The sequence below is a fragment of the Anabrus simplex genome, chromosome 11 (genome assembly GCF_040414725.1).
Source record: "Anabrus simplex isolate iqAnaSimp1 chromosome 11, ASM4041472v1, whole genome shotgun sequence".
NCBI lineage: Eukaryota > Metazoa > Arthropoda > Insecta > Orthoptera > Tettigoniidae > Anabrus > Anabrus simplex.
Genome location: NC_090275.1, coordinates 52,905,550 through 52,929,157, shown reverse-complemented (window position 1 = coordinate 52,929,157; position 23,608 = coordinate 52,905,550). Strand labels below are relative to the sequence as shown.

At 38.0% G+C, this 23,608-nt stretch overlaps 1 protein-coding gene across 1 annotated transcript in view; it reads left to right on the top strand.

Moving 5' to 3' along the window:
* The window catches only part of LOC136883316 (uncharacterized), a 74,082-nt gene that overhangs the window by 6,274 nt on the left and 44,200 nt on the right, over window positions 1-23,608 (top strand). Inside the window, exons 3-7 of the mRNA XM_067155555.2 lie at window positions 2,949-3,186; window positions 5,313-5,416; window positions 11,880-11,989; window positions 19,500-19,780; window positions 20,220-20,551. Of these exons, the coding sequence (XP_067011656.1) occupies window positions 2,949-3,186; window positions 5,313-5,416; window positions 11,880-11,989; window positions 19,500-19,780; window positions 20,220-20,551 (1,065 nt within the window). The remainder of the gene's footprint in view (window positions 1-2,948; window positions 3,187-5,312; window positions 5,417-11,879; window positions 11,990-19,499; window positions 19,781-20,219; window positions 20,552-23,608) is intronic.

Here is a 23,608-nt window from a genome sequence, read left to right as displayed (position 1 = left end):
AATGGTGTACTGAGCTGTAGTCATAACAACATTACTATATGGATGTGAAACCTGGACACTTTATCATAAAGAAACGGGAACGCTTCCATCAGCAGAAACTTGGATCCATCATGAACATCAAATGGGATGACTACATAAACAATGTGGCAGTTCTTGACAAGGCGCATATGAACAGCATAGAAGCCTTCATCATCACTCATCAACTTAGATGGATCGGTCACATCCAGACTGCGTAAACAACTTCTCTATGGTGAGATTGGTCATGGCAAAAGGCCTCAAGGTTCTCCTTTGAAACGATATGAAGACCAGGTTAAGAAGACTATGAATAGCACCAACATAAATGCTAACACCTGGGCAACAACTGCACAAAACCATGTTCTCTGGCGCAAAGCTACTGCGGAAGGTGTCTCGCTGTTTGAGTAGGCATGTCGCAGACAAGAAATTGAAACACATGAAAAGCGGAAACTATGTCAGATCCAAGCACGTCCTCCACCCACCATTAGATGTGACCTGTGTGGCCGAATGTTTCATGCGAATATTGGCTTGATCAGTCATCAGCAACTTCTCCACAGAGCCAACAGACTTTTAAGAAGAATTGCAGGAGAAAAACGTATTCTTGGAAGCGAGTAGCGGCCAACCATGGATACAATATAATTTATGCACAATTAAATATATTAAACTTAGAATTCAGTATTTAATAATTCATTCATTCATTGAAGGCGTGAGAACATCTGCTCATGTGGTGTGTTACTGTATGGCTGAGTATGCATGTCCAGTCTGGAACAGTTCTAGCCATGGCAAAATGGTTTATGTGGTGCTCGATAGAACCTCTGGAGAAATTATACTATCTTGCTGGGATTGCTTCTCCTGACATTCAATGAGAGATTGTGATAATGCTTCACTCTCTCGGTGTATGTATCGGTGCAACGGAGGGCATTTTGAACATTTCATGTAAGAGAGAGTTTCATGTTGTATGCTGGTACGTTCTTTTCCTGCGAGTTTCCCATAATTAATGTGCTGTGTAGAGTTGTAGAAAACGAGTTCTAACGTGGAAATAAAGCGTTTCTGGATCCATGTCCATATAACATATTTTATCTACGTGTGAGGAATATGTCCTGAAAGTTTGTTGCACATTATTGTTACATTCTGTATATCATGAGTAAATTTGCTATGAAACATCATTCATATTTAAGAGATATACTGATTTGTTGCAAATATATGGCCTTTTAAAAAATATAATCATAAAACTCAGAACAGTTGAAATGTTCGAAGTTATGTTTAACTAAAAGTATACACTTCACAGAAAGTATCAACAATGTATCCATTGAGTGGAAATCTATGAAAATAAATCCTGCTCTGCATTGATTAAGTGCAGGAATCACTTACTCTTCACGTAATTCCTCTCATTCCCACTGGAAAATAGTGCATCCGTGAAATGTCTCCATTGTGGTCGTTGACTTGCCAGTGCTTTAACTTCGTTCCAAATCTTCCCTGCTTCAAGATCCTCCTCCTCTACAGTCCTCCTCCAGGTCTTCCTCTCCTCCGTGCCCCTTGCGGATTCCGTTCTGATGCTGTACGTTCTATAGATCCCGCTGGATTTCTCAAGGTATGACCTATCCATTTCATCCTTTTGATTTCCACTGCGAGTGAAACTTGGTTTGTTGTTCTCCATAGCTTGTCATTGGATATAATTTCAGGCCATCTGATGTTTATGATGCATTGTAAGCAATGGTTTATAAATGTCTGCAAGAGGTTAGTGATAGTCATGTAACCTTCCAAGTTTCACAAGCATATAGAAGGACTGATTGTATTGAAAATTTTTATTTTCGTCTTCTTTAAAATGTTGTTATTCTTCCACATTGTACAGTATACAGCTGGATGAAGGCTCAGTTTGCTTTCCTTATTCTGGTTCTCAAATCCTCTTCTGCCCCTCCTTCTCTTACACTTCCCAAGTAGGTAAATGTTTTAACCTTGTCAATCTTTCGTCAGTTTTAGCATTCACTCTCATTTCCTTGGTCTTAACGACATATTAGGCCTGCAGCCTCTGTTTCCTTCCGTAATCCTTCTAACTTGTGTTTCATATCAGTAATTCTTGAAGACAAATATCATCTGCAAATTCTAAATCTTCCAGTCATTCTCCATTGTATTCCTCTTTTCCTTCTACACAACTTTTTTCTCATGACATTATCGAGGACCACTAAAAAGATTGTTGGTGAAAGAATGCATCCCTGACGAACTCCACTTGTGACACACACATGAATAGCGAAAAAATATTGTGCAGTTTTCAAAAACTCAGAACGGAAGATTTCATATTTATTAGTACTAAAATATCTCGCCCACTTATCATGAGATGACACCGTTCCACAGTTTTGTTCAAGAAATTGGTTTAAAATTAGTTTACACAGCTGATCACAACATTCCCAACTGGAACCACAGTAACCACCATGGAAACTCCATTTCACCTTTAAACAATTGTCTATGTGGTCGAGCTACTGTACTTACAAATTTATTCTTTCTTTTATGGCAGAAAAAAAATCATTTTTTTAAACCATCGAATTTTTGAATTAAAAAATAATAATATGACATTTAGGATTCTTAAGAAATTTCTCCTAAACGTCCGACAGAAAGTTAAATGTAGGGCATGTCCGAGATTTTCCAGATTTCTGGTAACCCTAATCCTATTATGTGTGCTTTTTGATGTTCCTGTAATCAAATATAGGGTTAACTGGTATAAGTAGCACCAAGAAGTTGGTTACATCTTGTATATCATGAGGTAAATATGCTATGAAACAAAAACTACGGCTCATCACATAAAATTCATTGAAACCTCCTATTGAGGTATATAACATATATAAAAATGACCTAAATATGTGATTCTGAAGTTAGTAAGTCTCCTTATAAACTGTTGTATTAATGTGTTAATATTATTTTAAATTTTCTGTACACAGCGCAACAGTGCTGAAGCTGCTCAGATATTCCATGACACCGCTGGCTGGAAGAACTTGGAAACCAGTTTGAAGTGTTTGCAGTGTATGATCGAAGGATGTGGAACTAATTTTCAGCCATTTGTTGATGATGAACTATTAGGGCTGATCTTTCAGACATTAACTCATACAAATCGGTTTGTTAGAGAAACAGGATTCTATGTTTGTTCATCCTTAGTGAGCTGTGGGAACATTGACCAAGGTGAGGAAAATGATTTTTGTAAGGTTATTTCAATGGCTCAAAACAAGAGGGTTACATCTAAAATTCCATAATTTTTTCAGTAGAACCATTCAAAGTTTTTGGTGAATATCCAGGATCAGAGAGTTATTAAAAATGATTGAAATTTGGTATAAATATTCTTTAAGAATATAAAAATATTTCAAAGCCTGAATTATGTTGTATTTTTATAAAATTACAACTTTTTTTTTTTTTTTTTTTTGCACCTATGTGCTTGGAGAAATTTTTCAAGATGTAACTGTAACACTCAATCACAAATTCATTTTTAATGCTCAAATGATACAAACTAATCTCTCTGCAAGTCTTGTACCGGTATTTTTTATAGTGATAACACTAATGAAAATTTTATTTAAAACACTTTCGAGCTGGTCAGTCGGAATGTGTCTACATTTGTTATGTAAAGCCATGGTGGTAACAGAACTGAAATTGAAATATTTCCCTTGTTCGAGGGTTCTAACAGATGTACGGTCAAGGTCAGAGTTTCACGGAAAATATTGTGAATGTGTATCTTGTTAGTGACTTTCTAAGCTGTGAGGAAGGAGACCGTGCATCAGAACGTTGAAACATGCCAGCACCAGAGAACAGATGGGTTCGTAGCATGAACAGTTTACATGCCTGTACTATTTACAACATTATCATAATATGCATCCTCTCAGTTTACTGCATATTAAAGTTACAGAGTTAAAGTTTTCAAATTTGAAAATAAAACATTTGAGGTAAACATTGATTTAAAGAGCTGATAAAAGCAATTGTTACCAGAATTGTAAGCCAGCCATTTATTAGCTCAGATCATACAAGATACACCTTTCTTGGTGTACTTTTTTCTGTTCTAAAAGAAAATGATATAATTGGTCCCTTAGTCAGTACACAAATGTGTCTTAAAAGAAACCTTAAGAAAACTCACACAGTCCACCTTAGTCAATTTAGTCAATACTCATTGACTGTGTATCAACCTAAGGTGGACCAATTATATAATTTTCTTTTACTAAACAGTAAATACATAACAACCTGTTCTGGTGCTATAAAGTAAGAAAAAAAGGAGAGGAAAAAAAAAAGGAACATTTAGCAATGTGTTATCTTATTAGTTGATATATCTTTCAGGTCTTTGCATGTGAAAGAGGGAAACCGTAGAATATCTTTAGTTTCACAAAGACTTTGCTCCACGTTCTCAGAAAAGTAACTGGGGACTACAACTTTTCTAACGATGCCAAGAGTTTTAAAATCAATTGTCTGTGGATGATTCTGTTAATGAAATGATACTCTCACTAAATAGCTCACTATGCACTATTATATTTCGAGAAGGAATGGATGTTGCCATATTTGCTCTAAATCTGATGTTTTACATTTTCACATCCATGAGTTGGAAAATACACAATACAAAGTCATCCAACTAATCAAAGATTAGGCGGGAGGAATATAAATCAATTGCAACGGAAGGAAGATAAAGAGGAATAGAATGGAAATGGAGATTAGAGAAGTGTCAAACAGTAGAGGAGGGTGATAGGAGAAAAGATGGAAATACATACAAAGACTGTTAAAGAGGCAAGAGAAAAAGAAATAAGTAACAGGTCCACATAGATAATGAATATACATTTATGATACATTGAGGTCTCTAACATTAGCTATCAAAGAACATGACGTCTCTAGGGTTGTTCTTAAAAGGGCCATTTTTATGAATTCTGCTCATCGTGTCGTAATTATCACATGGATTATCTGGCTGCGTTTACCTTCTAGGCTTTGGTTGTCTCCTTTGAAGTTACCATTCTTTAGCATTACCCAGGGGACGCATGTGATTTAAGGTATATCATGGACACGAAGGTATCCTAAAAATATGGCATTATTATGGTATTATTCACTTCAATTTTATAAAGTGTGGTTAAAACTGATTGGGTAATCAAACATCATGTATTGTCCTCCATATCTGTAAAGATTTCTGTTTCTGCTACTTCTGAGAGAAAACATTGTTCATGTTATGGGAAATATTTTTCTTGGCACGGCAAAAGCCATATTATCGTGTCTGTTGTTACGGGCCTTGAAAGCGTCAATCTAAATGTGTTGTGACTTGTACAGTAATGTGGTTTGACTTACAGATACTGAAGCTAGGGATAGTGTCAGTGTGATCAACCCTATCTACGCTTATGGTCATGAGTTCAGCAAGCACTTAGCTAAAGGATTAGCTGATAACTGGAGTCAGGTGAGTAAAACTTAGAATCTCCTGTGTGTCACTGAAAATATTTGTGTGTTATCACTGGGAATATTCCTATTAGACTGATGGTGGGGGGGATGAAATGATGGATAAGAATAAGAAAATTGAAAATTGTACTCTGTTACCAACCTAACAAAGGTCAGCCAAATATGAGGGAGTTACAATGCAGCAATTCGATGTTGTTGGCAAGCAGTATGTTAAGGAAATCCTGGGGGGGGGGCAAAATTCCAATGTTAGCAGTTATAACATGTGACTAGTAATTAGTTATTATTTGTGGCATGTGCAGAAAACAAAATCATGGTTTCAACATAAGTGGGCAAAACTGGAGTTAGTCTTTGTGATCTTGTTGTTGCCATTGAAACTCTGTGGGCCCTGTTTCATTCAGCTGAGTTTCTGTAGGATCGGTTGCATCCGTCATTATCTCCTCCTAGCAGACATGGCATTGTATTGATGATTTATGTATAAAATTTCATGCAGCAAAAGTAACTGCATTATTTTGTAACAGCAAGACATCAAGCCACAGCTCATAATAACTTCATACTACTGTCGTAACGTTACGCTAACAGGAAGCTGGTTGAAATTGACAATTCTCATGTTATAATGACAGAAGCACCTGTTTTTGGTGAAGAGATTTTCCTAATTTTGTAATTTTAAGTAATTTTGCTAAATTTTTATTTCCACATTTCAGCAATAAATACTAAACCAAAAGATTCTTGATAGCATATTTGCAGTAAAATGTATTTCATTTTTCCATATGTACAAAAAACATGAGATTCTGTTGAAAACACATGTTACATTTATCAAAGCATGTTTGTTAGGAAAATAATTATCCTGCCTAGCCTACGTACATAATTTACACATCAGTCCAAAAATAGACACTGATACCATGAGTTCCATATTACTGGAAGTCATAGCTGTTCTCTTGTCAGACATTGCGTTACAGTATGTTGAAAATGACCTTTCACTATCACCGTTACTGACTGTGATCCGTAAAACCTTCACTGCAGCTTCCACTAATTGCCCATATACCTCCACCTGCTCTACATGATCTACCAACTAGATCCCTAAACACTGTGTATGGTTCAAGATATTCTGATGTTGAAAGTTATCGTAAGATGGGAATTTGATTTAGATGAGAGACTTCATCATTTTCTAAATCACCTTTCATTATGCTTCTTGAACAAAGAGTGATTCCACATAGTTTCGTCAGTTATTTTGTGATTTTGTTTAAAGGTAAATAGTTTCATGTTCTGAGCCTACTTTGTAAAATTTCGCAAATACTTTGTGATTATGCGCCTTTTGAAAAATAGGTGCCTTGAATAATGGTGGTAGTGGTGGTGGAGATTATTGTTTTAAGAGTAGATATCTCTGTTTTTATAGTGCTAGCAACAGTGATATCAGCTGCTACATGATATGCCTTGAAACAACATGCGCTGCCACACACTATCTAGTTGTGCACTACAGTATATAGCAGAAGGCCTTGCAATTACTTAAAAAAATACCATAAGAAAATTATGTACGAAAATTGGTAATCCTATTAAAACTAATATTTCTCTGTGGACCTTCACATTGTACACTTCAAAACAAGGGGTTGCTCATTGAAATCTGTTCAGCCATTTTCTCTCTGTTTCCATTATTGGAAAACTGTTTATCAAATGATGATGCTACTAGTTAAGCAAAAGATAGTCACAACGGTTCATACAAGAAGATATCGTAAGTGGATGGGCCATGACTTGATCCCTGACAATGGATGAGATTTGAAAGTATCCCTTATCTCCAAAAGGTTTCTGCTTCTTTTACTGTGTTGTCCACATGAGCGTTGGAGATATATCCACATAGCAATATCAAAAGGAAGCATCCAAATGGATTGTAGAGAAATAAGTGAGCAGCTTCTTTTGTGCTGCTTCTCATAGCACGTGTCCAAACTATCATAGTTAGCTTTTAGATATTTTCTCGTGGACAACACTGATGTTGTTATTGGAAACATGATGTAACTTAAAGATGCTGACTGCCTGTCTCAGCACACTTCTACTTCTGCCTACTTCATAGTTGGCCAACATTTGGTGCCATCTTGACAATGACTACCGAATAGTAGTTGAAACTTCAACATATTTATACTGTTAGCACGGCCTAATATCCTGGAAAGGGAGAAAAGCTTACCAGCTGACATTAGCCATAAAAACCTGCACAAGTACATTTTAAAAGTAGTTTTTGAAGCCCCTCTCACCATAAAAACCTGCACAAGTATATTTTAAAAGTAGTTTTTGAAGCCCCACTATAATTGAGAGGATTTGCTTTTTTTTTTTTTTTTTTTTTTTTTTTTTTTTTTTTTTTTTGCTTTACATCGCACCGACACAGATAGGTCTTATAGCGATGATGGGATAGGAAGGAAGCGGCCATGGCCTTAATTAAGGTACAGCCTGGTGTGAAAATGTAAAACCACAGAAAACCATCTTCAGGGCTGCCGGCAGTGGGGTTCGAACCCACTATCTCCCGAATACTGGATACTGGCCGCACTTAAGCGACTACAGCTATCGAGCTCGGTTTTTAATTTTTTATTGAATGATTAATCGTTTCCAAGTTTGCGCTAGGCAAAGCAGAAATTTAACATATTTTCTGTGTAGTTTCAGGTCTACTCATTTGCATTATTGCAGATCTGTTCCTTACTTATTAACATGCTGTTTGTTGGCAGTGATAAAGAGCAATAACCATTCATATATTGTTGCATAGTTTCTTTAATACCCTAGATAGAAATAAATTATCTTGGGTTTCTTCTTCTTCTTCTTTTTTTTTTTTTTTTGTGGCTTTACCCTCCTCTGCGAACCATGTGACCTTGCCGTGGTGTAGGAGGCTTGCGTGTCCCAATGATGCAGATAGCCGAGCCGCAGGTGCAACCATATCGGATGGGTATCTGTTGAGAGACCAGACTAACGAATGGTTCATCGAAAGGGGGGTAGCAGCCTTTCGGTAGTTGCAAGGGCGGCAGTCTAGATGATTGACTGATACGGCCTTGTAATAATACTCAACATGGCTTAGCTGTGTTGATACTGCTACACGGCTGAAAGCAACGGGAAACTACAGCCGTAACTACCTCCCGAGGACATGCAGCTCTCTCTGTATGAATGATGTAGTGATGATGGCTTGCTCCCGGGTAAAATATTCCGGAGGTAAACATTCGGATCTCCGGGTGGGGACTACACGAGAGGGGGCGATCACCAGGAAGATGGATACTGACATTCTGCGAGTCGGAGCGTGGAATGTTAGAAGTTTGAATGGTTGTGGTGGGTTAGAGAATCTGAAAAGGGAGATGGATAGGCTAAAGTTAGATGTAGTTGGTATAAGTGAAGTACGTTGGCAGGAAGAACAGGATTTTTGGTCAGGCGACTACCGAATTATCAACACGAAATCAAACAGGAGAAATGCAGGAGTTGGTATAATAATGAATAAGAAAATAGGGCAGCGGATAAGCTACTACGACCAGCATAGTGAAAGAATTATTGTTGTCAAGATAGACACCAAACCAATGCCCACCACAATAGTGCAGGTCTATATGCCTACTAGTTCAGCGGATGATGAAGAAATTGAAAGAATATATGAAGAGATAGAAGATTTAATACAATATGTAAAAGGTGACGAGAATCTAATTGTGATGGGAGACTGGAATGCAGTGGTAGGCCAAGGAAGAGAAGGTAGTACAGTAGGAGAATTTGGATTGGGACAAAGGAACGAAAGAGGAAGTCGGCTGGTTGAATTCTGCACTGATCATAATTTAGTCATTGCCAATACTTGGTTCAAACACCACAAACGACGGCTGTATATGTGGATGAGACCTGGAGACACTGGAAGGTATCAAATAGACTTCATTATGATTAGGCAGAGATTCAGAAACCAGGTGTTGGATTGCAAAACTTTCCCAGGAGCAGATGTGGACTCTGACCACAACTTGTTGGTCATGAAATGCCATCTGAAGTTGAAGAAATTGAAGAAAGGAAAGAATGCAAAAAGATGGGATCTAGACAAGTTGAAAGAAAAGAGTGTGAGGGATTGTTTCAAGGAACATGTTGCACAAGGACTAAATGAAAAGGCTGAAGGAAACACAATAGAGGAAGAGTGGAGAGTCATGAAAATGAAGTCAGTAGGGCTGCTGAAGAAAAGTTAGGAAGGAAGAAAAGATCAACTAAGAATCAGTGGATAACTCAGGAGATACTAGACCTGATTGATGAACAACGAAAATACAAGAATGCTAGAAATGAAGAGGGCAGGAAAGAATACAGGCGATTAAAGAATGAAGTAGATAGAAAGTGCAAGGTAGCTAAGGAAGAATGGCTGAAGGAGAAGTGCAAGGATGTCGAAGGCTGTATGGTCCTGGGAAAGGTAGATGCTGCATACAGGAAAATCAAGGAAACCTTTGGAGAAAGGAAATCTAGGTGCATGAATATTAAGAGCTCAGGTGGAAAGTCACTTCTAGGGAAAGAAGACAAAGCAGAAAGATGGCAGGAGCATATCCAACAGTTGTATCAAGGTAATGATGTAGATAATTTGGTTCTGGAACATGAAGAGGCTGTTGATGCTGATGAAATGGGAGACCCAATTTTGAGGTCAGAGTTTGACAGAGCTGTGAGTGACCTAAATAGGAACAAGGCACCTGGAATTGATGATATTCCCTCTGAATTACTGACTGCCTTAGGAGAAACCAGCATGGTAAGGTTATTTAATTTAGTGTGCAGGATGTATGAGACAGGAGAAGTCCCATCCGATTTTCGGCAGAATGTTGTTATACCTATTCCCAAGAAAGCCGGTGCTGACGGGTGTGAAAACTACCGCACCATTAGTTTAGTATCTCATGCCTGCAAAATTTTAACACGTATTATTTACAAAAGAATGGAAAAACAAGTTGAAGCTGAGTTGGGAGAAGATCAATTTGTCTTCAGAAGAAATGTAGGAACACATGAAGCAATCCTGATTTTACGTCTGATCTTCGAGGATCGAATCAAGAAAGACAAGCCCATGTACATGGCATTCGTAGATCTAGTAAAGGCATTCGATAATGTTGATTGGAACAAGCTATTTACGATTCTGAAGATGATAGGGATCAGATACCGAGAACGAAGAATTATCTACAACCTGTATAAAAATCAGTCTGCAGTGATAAGAATCGAGAGCTTTGAAAAAGAAGCAGCAATCCAGAAAGGAGTGAGGCAAGGCTGCAGTTTGTCCCCTCTCCTTTTCAGTGTTTACATAGAACAGGCAGTAAAGGAAATCAAAGAGAAATTTGGAAAGGGAATCACAGTCCAAGGAGAGGAAATCAAAACCTTGAGATTTGCCGATGATATTGTTATTTTATCTGAGACTGCAGAAGATCTCGAGAAGTTGCTGAATGGTATGGATGAAGTCTTGGGTAAGGAGTACAAGATGAAAATAAATAAGTCCAAAACAAAAGTAATGGGAGTGCAGTCGAACGAAGGCAGGTGATGTAGGAAATGTTAGATTAGGAAACAAAGTCTTAAAGGAAGTAGATAAATATTGTTACTTGGGTAGTAAAATAACTAACGATGGCCGAAGTAACGAGGTCATGAAATGCAGACTAGCACAAGCAAGGAAGAGCTTTCTTAAGAAAAGAAATTTGCTCACTTCAAACATTGATATCGGAATTAGAAAGATGTTTTTGAAGACTTTCGTGTGGAGCGTGGCATTGTATGGAAGTGAAACATGGATGATACCTAGCTCAGAAAGAAAGAGAATAGAAGCTTTTGAAATGTGGTGTTACAGAAGAATGCTGAAGGTGAGATGGGTAGATCGAATCACGAATGAAGAGATACTGAATCGAATTGGTGAGAGGAGATCGATTTGGCTAAATTTGACGAGGAGAAGAGATAGAATGATAGGACACATCTTAAGACACCCAGGACTTGTTCAGTTGGTTTTTGAAGGAAGTGTAGGTGGTAGGAACGGTAGGGGTAGACCAAGGTATGAATATAACAAACAGATTAGAGCAGATGTAGGATGCAATAGTTACGTAGAAATGAAAAGGTTAGCACAAGATAGGGTGGTATGGAGAGCTGCATCAAACCAGTCTATGGACTGATGACTCAAACAACAACAGTGGCTTTACGTCACGCTGACACAGATAGGTCTTGTGGGGACCATGGGATAGAAAAGGCCTAGGAGTTGGAAGGAAGCGGCCGTGGCCTTAATTAAGGTACAGCCCCAGGATTTGCTTGGAGTGAAAATGGAAAAACCACGGAAAACCATCTTCAGAGCTGCCAACAGTGGGGTTCGAACCCACTATCTCCCGGATGCAAGCTCACAGCCACGCGCTTCTAACCGCATGGCCAACTCGCCCTGTCTCTTTCTCTTTTAGCTTACAGTGTTGTGTCATAAAGCTTTGTGTAATATTCCTGAACCATACTACTAGTTTTACTAGGTCTTTTTTTTGTTTGTTCCTGTGCAGGTTCGTTTAGCTGCATCTGTAGCTGCAAGGAAGTTCCTTATGTCTCTACCGGATGATAAGGCTAGAGAAATCTTCTATCCTGAACTTTTACCTAGGATGTGTCTCAATAGGTAAGAGTTCCTGCAAACATTGCTTACCCCTTTTATCGTAGTGATGGATGAATTGACAAGACACTTACAAGATGAAGCTCCATTGAGACGATGTACTGTTTGTCAAGTCCACAGAGTGGGGGACATTCTGTTGGAGAAAGCAAAGATCATTGTGTTCCAGAATACGGGGAAAACGAGAAGATTGAGCTTCAGTGCAATTCTGAAACACCATACTATGGTACTAGACATACATTATCTATGTTAAATAGAGTAGAAAGGTGAAAAGGACTAGCATTTATAGCTGCACGTGCTTGACGATTATATAGCTGAAAAGTTCAGGATGCTTAGAACTAACTTAGATGTCAACGTTTAATACAATTATATTTAAGCTTGGAGTCACGAGATTTACTATATCTATCCATGGATAAATAGTCAGGTTTGAAAAGCGACAGTCTTCGCTTGCGGTTGATATAAATGTTAACACCTTGAGAGTCTCATCACTTTCTTCATTCTCGGTTCCACGGTCCTAGTGCTTTGAAGATGATTTAAAATCATTTTGTACACGAGTTTTTTGAACTTTTTTTAAAAAAAAGTTACCATGTTATGAAAGAATGAAGCTGAACAATGTTTTAGAAGATAAAACTTAAGTGTTAACAATTTATATTTCTTAAATTTATTTGGGCCGGGCTGAGTGGCTCAGACGGTTAAGGCACTGGCCTTCTGACCCCAATTTGGCAGGTTCGATCCTGGCTCAGTCCGGTGGTATTTGAAGGTGTTCAAATACGTCAGCCTCGTGTCGGTAGATTTACTGGTATGTAAAAGAACTCCTGCGGGACTAAATTCCGGCACCTCGGCGTCTCTGAAAACAGTAAAAGAGTAGTTAGTGGGACGTAAAAGAAATAAAATTATTTTTAAAAAAATTATTTGGAAAAATATCAAATTATAGTAAAAAAGAATTCTGTTTAATATGTGTAATTGAAATTCACTGGAATGAGGAGTATCGAATGCAGCAATTGCAATGAAACTTGGCAGGATGTTGGATGAACAAGTAAGACATCAGAACATCACTACATGCCTGCCATTGTAATATAAGCTGTCCACAGCAAAACAAATTGTGTGATTATGAACAAGAATCTGCAGTTTTCTAGTTTGTGCTAATTATTATTATTGTTATTATTACTACTACTACGAGGGATCCGATAAATAAGTTTCCCTATTTTACAAAAAATGCAAGCGGGTTATTTACACTTGTAAAATATTTTATTTTCATTCTACACATCGTACACTACTTCTCCGCATAGTCACCATTTCTGTCCAAACACTTTTGGTATCTTGGCAGCAGTTTTTTGATACCTTTGTCATACCAGGTCGGGTCCTGTCTAGATAGCCAGCGGTTCACCTCCGCTACCACCTCTTCATCAGTCGCAAACCGCTGCCTCCAAGGTGCAACTTCAGTTGTGGAAAGAGATGGAAATCACTCGAGGCAAGATCCAGATAATAAGGTGGAAGGGGAAAAAGGTCCTGTTTGGAGTTCTACTGCAAATCCTGGATCCTTTGAGCTGAATGGGGCGTGCATTGTCATGAAAGCGCAACACTTTCCGAGACATAAGACCAGGATGTTTTTGTTTGATTGCAGCTCCGAGATTCGTAAAAACCATACGGTACCTCTCAGCAGTGACCTTAGTGCACTGGAGCAGGCACTCAACCATTACAGCACCATTCCAAAAGACAGTAGCCATAACTTTGCCCGCAGAGGCTGAAGTCTTGAGAACTTTTTTGGTGCACGTCTGCCTGGTTTCTTCCATACCATGCTTTGTCATTTTGTTTCTGGAGTTGAGTGATGCACCCAGCTTACATCTCCAGTGGCATTGCGGGCATCATTCGATCTCCCTCTTTTTGAAACATTTGCAGAAAAGCTGGGGCCGCCTAGTCCGTTCTTGCTTGTGAGCATCGGTAAGCAAACATGGGACCCATCTTGCACATACTGTTCGATACTGCGAGACATCTGTCAGGATCATCGCACTAGAGGAGCGTCCAATTTCCATACCAGGAGGCAGTAGATTCATTATCTCATCAATGCTGACGCATTGATCTTCGTCCACCACATTCCGAACTGCAACAGTGGCTGCATTGCCTAAAGCAGTAACAGGCCTGCCACTGCACTCGTCGTCATGCACATTTTGCTGTCCTTCCAGGAACCATGAACGCCAGCGGCGAACCATTTGGATTCTCATGCATCCTTCACCATAAACAAACACTAAATGGCAATGAATATTGATAGCCATTTCATTTTTCGTTAAAAATTAAATAATTGAAAAAGAGGTTCAACCTATTCAATACATAAAAGAAAGGAATGTAGTGATTACATTCTTATTTAATAGTGATTAGAAATGGGACCGGTTTCGACCCTAGTCCAGGTCATCGTCAGCCGTTCAAAACATAAAAAACCAGAAAAACAATGCATATGAAAAAGAATAAGTGAACTCTGGGTCGGTATAAGATGAAATATAAATTGATGATGGGGGTAGAAATTGTGAGTCACTCAAAATAAAACAGTACGTAATATTATGAAAGGTAGTACGGCACACGCAATGATAAGTAAAGTCTCTCAATGTTTATGAATAGTGGAGAACGGTCAAATGGGTCAGTTTTTACACTCTGTCAGGTACAAAGTCACAACACTATCGAACAACATATGAAGATCCATAAATATTTTGAAGTCGTAGACGAATAGATTTATAGAAGCAAACTGCCAGCTCTCGGTGATCAGCGCGGCACATCCGAGGTCATGCGCTGTGGTCTCGAACGCCAAAGTAGAATGGAGAATATCCTGAAGGTCCAGTATTTGCCTCGGTTGCGGGAAGTTAAGTACGTATATATAGAAATATACAATGCAATTCAGTATAATTGAATGAGTAATTGTGCTCCTGCTGAGTTCTTGGAAAACAGTTGACTTGAAAAAACAATTGTAAAGAGAAAAAAATGTAGTAAAAAGCGCAATATCGGAAAACAAATGAAAACATATATGCACAGTGCGCTATTTTTTAAATTGAAAAAATTTAGGTCATGATTGAAGTAGTCGAAGTTGGCGCAAGACAAGAGTTAAAATTTGAATGAGGAGAACCGAAATGAAGGTAGTGTTTTTTTTTTTTTGTTTTTTTTTTTTTTAATAGAAAAGGTAGAATAAATTAATACCGGTAGAGGAAGAGTGATAGTGAAATAAGAGAAGAATAAAGGAAATTGAAGATAAATGGTGTTGAAGAAGGATAAGACAGGGAAATGAAAGAGGGGGACCTTCAGGATATTCTCCATTCTACTTTGGCATTCGAGACCACAGCGCATGACCTTGGATGTGCCGCGCTGATCACCGAGAGCTGGCAGTTTGCTTCTATAAATCTATTCGTCTGCGACTTCAAAATATTTATGGATCTTCATATGTTGTTCGATAGTGTTGTGACTTTGTACCTGACAGAGTGTAAAAACTGACCCATTTGACCGTTCTCCACTATTCATAAACATTGAGAGACTTTACTTATCATTGCGTGTGCCGTACTACCTTTCATAATATTACGTACTGTTTTATTTTAAGTGACTCACAATTTCAACCCCCATCATCAATTTATATTTCATCTTATACCGATCCAGAGTTCACTTATTCTTTTTCATATGCATTGTTTTTCTTGTTTTTTATGTTTTGAATGGCTGACGATGACCTGGACTAGGGTCGAAACCGGTCCCATTTCTAATCACTATTAAATAAGAATGTAATCACTACATTCCTTTCTTTTATGTTTTGAATAGGTTGAACCTCTTTTTCAATTATTTAATTTTTAACGTTAATACTTTCAATACGGAACAATGAAATTTTTATCTTTAAATTTCATTTTTCGCAGTGAAAAAACGAATAACAGAATAGAGTTCACAAGCGGACACAGTTTCAAGTGGTAGCTCGACGGCAGCTGGTGCCATTCTGGCGTATGCGGAGCAACCACGTGCTGTTGAAGGTCAAGCGCAGCCACCATACCAAAATGACAGTTCCTACAGTACCAGCTTAATTTTAAAGCATGTGGTTTGCAGAGGAAAAAATGAAAAAATAGGAAAAATTTATTGGATGGGTATTTCTGTGTGTGAAACATACTACACTTACAATCATATTAGCATTTTTTTTGGTAGGGGGGGCAAAGCCCATTTCCAATGCATCTTGGCTGGCTCAAAGTAGATCATCTTCTGTGTGAGAAGATGAACTTATTGGACACTGGAGCATGTGCATTCACACTTGGTCATGTCAGCATTGTGCTACTCATCATATTCTTTGTATTCTTCCCATGAGACGGGTAAGGACAATTTGCCACCATTTTGCTCTGTTCATCTTGATATACTGTATACTTCCTGTCTTGTTATAGTTTCCCAGTTTTCTGCTCTAGTTTCCCAGCCACAACTTCTTGTGTCATCCAATAGATCTTTACCCTTGTATATTCCTATCCAAGTACTGTCTTGGGTTTGGCTCTTCCTCATTCTCTTCACATGTCCAAAGCACTTGAGTCATGCAGCACTCAGTCTCTCTGCCATTGACAGGCCCACCTGTGTCTCTTCTCTAATATCCTTGTTCCTAATTTTATCTCTTGTGGTCTTTTGCTTGGCTGACTGCAGAAACTTCATTTCATATGCTTGTTATCTTCTTCTTTATTATTAACACACTGAGCGAGGGGCTTCTTGTTTTGGGTCACTTAGCTGTCAGCTTGCATTTGGGAGATAGTGGGTTTGAACCTCACTCTCGGCAGACCTAAATATGGTTCTTCTGTGATTTTCTATTTTTCACACAAAGCAAACACTGGGGCTGTACCTTAAGGCCACGATCGTTTCCTTCCCGCTCCTAGCCTTTTCCTATCCCCTCGTTGTTGTAAGACCTATCTGTGTCAGTGCCACATAAAGCAAATTGTAAAAATAATTAATTATGCAACACTCGAGGCTGTATGTCGTGATAGATGATATGTTTTAAACATAGTCTGTTTGACTCTCACAGAAACCCCCTCATAGTTGTAATCTTGCTTTTTTGACTGATCCAATTAGTTCCTGAGATGTTTGTAAAAATCAAAGGGGTGGGAAATGGGGATCTCAATGTTTTGGTATTTGCTAAAGATGTAGCTATACGGGGAGAGACAGAGCTAGTGGTACAGCGAAGATTAGATGAATGGAACTTCCAAGTTTAAAGATTACTGACTTGACAATAAATAAGAGCAAGACTGTAGCAATGATGTCTGCTGTGCCCGTCCTTCTGTATAGAAGATGAATTTTTTCAAGGCACACAGATTGCATGTAACAAAGTAATTATCATCATTATTTTTGCTGCTTCAATTTATTTATTTATTTATTTATTTATTTATTTATTTATTTATATCACACATCATGTATAAATTATTAGTTAAGAATGATAACAATGATGAGATAACTGGTAAAAACACACTAGAGGTAAATTCAAAGTAACAATTACAGTAGAACCCCGTTTATCCGAAATAAAGGTGGCGGAGCCACTTCGGTTGATGCGCTTTTTTCGGATGACACATGGTAATTATTTTCGGAAGTTAAGTGTAGAAATAAAAATGTATAAACTCTGTTAAGCAAAGGTGCATACTGTATATTAACATTAAAATATTTACATAACACTCATTGTATAAAATCAGTGATTTTCTTCTGAATTTTCTTGGTACACCTCTATCGTGCAGCTATGTCGCGCCACCTTTTAATCAACCATACATCAGCTGGTGTAGATTCATTGCTTTGTTCAGAAAAGCACAAAGCAATCTGAAATAATGAAACAACTTTTGTTACTACTGAACTGATTACTGTGTACAGTAATTTTATTACAGTGCTGTATTTAAAGCGTGTGGTACTGTATTTTAATAAACATTCAAAATCAATCTCGCCTCCAATGCATTAAATCAATCATCTGCTGTAACTCATTTCTCAGAACTGCTATTGTCAAGGTCGGAGTCATCTGCATAATATTCATGACGAATAACACAGTAATAATAATGTTGTTGTTTGATCATCAGTCCATAGACTGGTTTGATGCAGCTCTCCTTGCCACCCTATCCTGTGCTAGTCTTTTCATTTCTACGTAACTACTGCATCCTACATCTGCTCTAATCTGCTTGTCATATTCAAACCTTGGTCTACCCCTACTGTTCTTACCACCTACACTTCCTTCAAAAACCAACTGAACAAGTCCTGGGTGTCTTAAGATGTGTCCTATCATTCTATCTCTTCTTCTTGTCAAATTTAGCCAAATCGATCTCCTCTCACCAGTTCGATTCAGTATCTCTTCATTCGTGATTCGATCCATCCATCTCACCTTCAGCATTCTTCTGTAACACCACATTTCCAAAGCTTCTATTCTCTTTTTTTTCTGAGCTAGTTATCGTCCATGTTTCACTTCCATACAATGCCACGCTCCACACGAAAGTCTTCAAAAACATCTTTCTAATTCCTATATCAATGTTTGAAATAATAATAATAATAATAATAATAATAATAATAATAATAATAATAATACAGTAATAATTCCTGCTTGTTCAAGAAAAAATGTATCATGGAACTAACTAGAGGGTAAGAAACTGTTTTGTTTTATGCTACACGTGCATTCTGGCATAAGTCATAATATAAAAATAGGGTTTGCATAGTAGCTCTCAGCACATATAGCAAGAGAATTACTAGTATCGACGGCTAAGAACGAGACGCTAAAAACAAAATATTAAAATACAATTTTGCAAGATAATGTCAGTTAAGCCGGGTTCTACTGTATGTCATACCAGCAGCTTCAATAAACAATACAGAAGTATTAAAATCCTAATATTTGAAATATTTGTATACTGTTCTTGTTGGTAAAATAGGTTTGTAGAGCGTGAAATTCTGTTCGCGTTGTCAAAATAGCATTTTTGGTATAAAGTGTTTTATGAATCTTTAAAACAGAACTATCATTATGTTTTTTTCAGTGCATTGCAAGGTCATTATACAATTTATGTCATCTTCAGTTAACTGCTCTGAGCTGCCCCAGTTATTTTCCAGCAGTTAATTATAACATCATTGATTTTATGGTAAAACGATTATTACCACTAAATTTAGGATACATTAATAGGTCATTCGTGAAATCTGTTTGGTCTGACCCAAGCAGTTCCCTTAAAAATTCATCCCACATCTTACCATACTATGGAAGATTGGAGATCTTGTGTCCCCTTTAATGAGACAGCTCAATTTTAGATAACTATTAAGAAGTAAAAACATTATTCACACCAAACCTAGACATTTGGTTGTGAATTGTACAGCCTCAAACCTTTCTTTGCGACAAGTAGCACACGACTTTCTGTGTCGTTTTTCTGTTTCCGAAGTGCAGGAGATGCACAGCGTACCGTTAATGGGCTCTGTGCAGGTAGTTTTGTTCTCAGTAGACTTACAAGGACTGTTTTCTTTCCATGGGAAGATTTAAATTCTATGGGCTGTAGTATGCATTTTCCCATGTTTCTTGTTGTTCCAGGTATTATGTTGCAGAAGGAGTTAGGATTTATTCCCAGGAGACATGGCGGCAAGTGACAGGCGTGAGAGGGAAGGATCTGGTTGAGAAGTATGTATCATATACAGTGGACTACTATATTGTAGCCACCGAGTCAGACAACCATGCAGTCCGTGAGGCAGCTTGTGCTTGCATAGCAGAATTGGCAGCAAAAATCCGACCGCAAGCCGTAAGACCATTTGTGGAGCAGCTCTTGCATACTCTTCTAGTCTGTTTCCGGGATGACAGCTGGCCTGTTCGAGATGGTAAGGATCCTTTCTGACATGCAATTAATTTATTGAAAATGCTTGGATAAGATAACTAACAAAAATATATAGCAACGACTTACCTTGCATGGATGGAGTACGCATAGAAAAAGCATTTGGACCCACAATTTTTGACTGGAGCCTTTGTTAGTAGAGGATAGGATAATGATGGTGATGACCATTGTTGAAAAGTAGATGATGATAATATTTTTATGACTGATAAATTTGAAGATCTAGTATTTTAGTGGAGACTGATAATTTACACGATGCTGTTATTTGAATGATTGCTAGTGCATCATGTAGAAAAACTTCATGTTGATAGATTTATTGTGTAGAATAGTTTTATTCAGCTTATTCACAGAAACTAATTTTAATCCTCCCTGTTTATTCATATTCACAAATGAATATAGTAAATTTTGCTCTTATTTTATTTATACAGCTGCTTGTTTGGCATGTGGAAACTTCATCCAGTGTTTTCCTGAGGAATCTCGAGCTGCCATGCCATCGCTATATCCAATGTTCTTCCGTAACTTGGAGGATCCCATTTCATCAGTCCGCCAAGGTGCTGCGTCATCACTAGCTAATGTGGTGCGAGCGTATGGACAAGAAGCACTTGCTACTGTTTCAGAACGCATTGTAGCTGGACTGAAAGGCATGCGAACACAACCTCCTGAGTCAGAGAAGTATCCAGAACTGGAGAAAGGACCAGCGCAGTTCAGTGTTGTGAAGAGGATAAGGGATAATGACCTTGATACGCATAGTGATCAACAAGTATGTATCTCCAGTTATTGGTATTATAGTTAGAAAATAAGGAAACAAGAGTTTAGACATTGAATCATCATCATCATCATCATCATCATCGTCATCATAGACTGTCTCCAGTTGCCTGGGTGCAGTCCACTAGTGCCCTACACTTTTGTCTGTCTCGATAGGTTTCTTACTATGTTTGTTGGGTTACCATATTTACTCGTGTATTAGACCCTCCTGGCTTTTTGAGAGAAAGAAAATGAAAAAATAAATCTTGCATACAAGAACCCCTAACGTGATTTGTCAGAGAAGAACAGCGATTCTGCTTTGAATCGAGTACAAGCCGTACTGCAGCTCCGATGACATCACACAAATTTGTGAATAGTTTCGCCGTACGACCTTCACAATGCAAACACGCGTCAAAGTCATGCGGTGCATCTGTGTTTCGTAGTTAAGAAGAAATGTCCGCCTCCGTAGCGTAGGCCTACTGCAGCTCTGATGACGTCGCTCAAATAAGTGAATAGTTTTGTGTCCGATGCACGCAATGCAAGCACGCATCAGTCATGCTATAATGTTTTTTTTGTTGTTAAGAATGTCCGTCAGCGTAATGGTTAGCACAATTAGCTGCCGTTCTGAGTTTGATTCTTGGTACCATACTGCCAGAGATTTAAGAATGGCAGGAAGGCTGCTATGCGGTAAAAATCATGCATGCAGCACCCCTTCATTTGGGCCGTGCCAAAAAAAAAAAAGAGAGCTGCACCACCTCGGGATGAGGAAATGAGTTTACTTTAGTTAATTTATATTCATACAGTGGAACCTCGATTATCCGTTCCCGGAATATGCGTTCAAATTACGTGGTCCCGCGAGCATTGTATTAAAATCACATTGTAAAAATCCCGCATTGTCCGTTCCTCGAAGAAACGATTTCCCGGATCAACTGTCCAGAAATTTCAGTTCCATCAATGCTAAATCCTAGATCAATCGTTTTTTAATAAACTGTACCTCACGAAAGGAGGGCTATGCATACTTTGGATCTTGGCGTTATCATTGCGATAATTGGAGCAAGTACTGTACTGGAAAAGCGATCGGCGGTGAACTTCATAACGGACCATCTTAGCATCGCATTCGGCTGGTATTGTTTAGAGAATCTCGGAAATCATAAAGCAGAGAGTGGCCACAACAAATTGTAAGGAGACACGGTGCATTTCGACAGCTCTGCTTGAAGACAGAATGAGTTTTGTCAAATGTTCGCACTTATAAAACGTCCACATTATATCCAGGGTTAGATGTTTATATTTTTACTTTTTTTCGATCGTACTGTTGAACAGATTTTCTGCACTCTCTTCAGGGCACTGTAGAGTAACTGGGCTTTCGGGCAGGAATCGAAACTGCTCCCTCTTAACACAAATTTAGTATTTTAATATTATTGTACACGATTATGTTAGCGGGACCAGAACAGATGTTGCACCTTACATTTAAAAAGAGAGCTATGGGAGGTTTTGGGATTGCCTTTTACTGTTTTGGTCCTAATGTAAGTCTGGGAATTTCACGTTTTCGTTTTAAAATGCCAAAAACCGCAGTCGTTTTATTTGTGCACGTTACATTTAAATGGTTTGTATCATCTCCAACTCATACTGACATGTGCAGCGAGCACGCTTTCCAGATGACCTCAAGGTCACGAATAACCGTAATTTCTGAAGTTTTGATGACATTCTTTTTTCTCTTTCCAATTTGATTGGATTAGTGACGGGCAGAATTGAATAAATGCATTCGAGAATTTTGAGAATCGATACTTACATTTGAAACCATGTTTTCGAGTTCAACATAACCTTTAAAAGTCGACGTAGGCCTAATCAAGATTTCCAGAAACTGACTACGAACAGTATATTGGAGACCAAATTACAATGAAAGTTTAAGAAAAGAAGGGATTTCGCCATCATGTTGGGTGCTTTTGTATCTAATGTACTTTATTTTATTAGAAGAGAGAATTAAAAACTACTAGTGGTCAACTGTCGTTTGGCGTGGCGTTATTAGATTTTTCAAAGAGCTTGGCTAATCAAAGTTACTGAACTGAAAGAAGTTTTCACGGGAAACTGACGAAGATTCCCCTTTAAAATTGAATATAAGGTACCTTTTAAAGTTAAAAATTTCATGATTGTTCCGGATTGAATAGAGAAATATACAATATTAAATAGAAGGAAGGATCCACCTTTCAATACTCTGTTGTTAAGTTGAACCAAATAGAAGTTACAACCTGTTCATTTGGAGCCGGTTTCAACACATTTGAAGTGTCATCATCAGCCAATTAGCAAAGCAGTGCAAAAATTAAGTTATAAAGATCTAAAAACAACTAACACAATGATCGCTGGCAAAAAATTAACACTATTTCATGCCGAAGCAATTCCAGTTTATGTTCATAACACAATGATCACAGTCAAAAGAGTAAAAAGAACACCACTATTTTGTGCCGAAACAAATCCAGTTGAAGTTCATAAGCAGGTCTAGTACAATCCTGTTATGCTGCATTCACGTATGAAAACGTATGAAGATGTATTTGAGATCGATAACGAGTTAAAGGACTTGCTCTAATATGCAGCTAACTTAAAGGATAACTCGTTATGAAATTGAACTTGTGATATGCAGTTATGTATAGTTGTTGCTAGGCAGGTCTTGTAGGCATTTGTTTCTCTGGCCAAAGAGTAAAAGCTGACGTAATTGAAGTCTTACGAAAACAGTGTAGGATTTAATTTCGACAATTCGAAGTGGATATATACATTTTTTAAAATAATTTAAATAATTAAAAAGAATAAAAATATATAAAAAATAGGAAGAATTTTTAAAAGAAATTACAATGTGAGGTTCAACTTGAAACAGCTTGACGTGGTGATTGATAAATGACTGGAAGATGATAAATAGAGAAAAGGGTGGGGAATAATGAGTGCTTATTATAGGGTGGGAGGGAAAGGAAAAAATGAGGGGGGGGGGGTATCTAAGGAGGATCATGGGGGTGTAGCGGAAGGGGGAAGTGGCATGAGAGCGTATTGTGTAAATTGTGAAAGATTTTTTTCCCTTGCTTGTTGA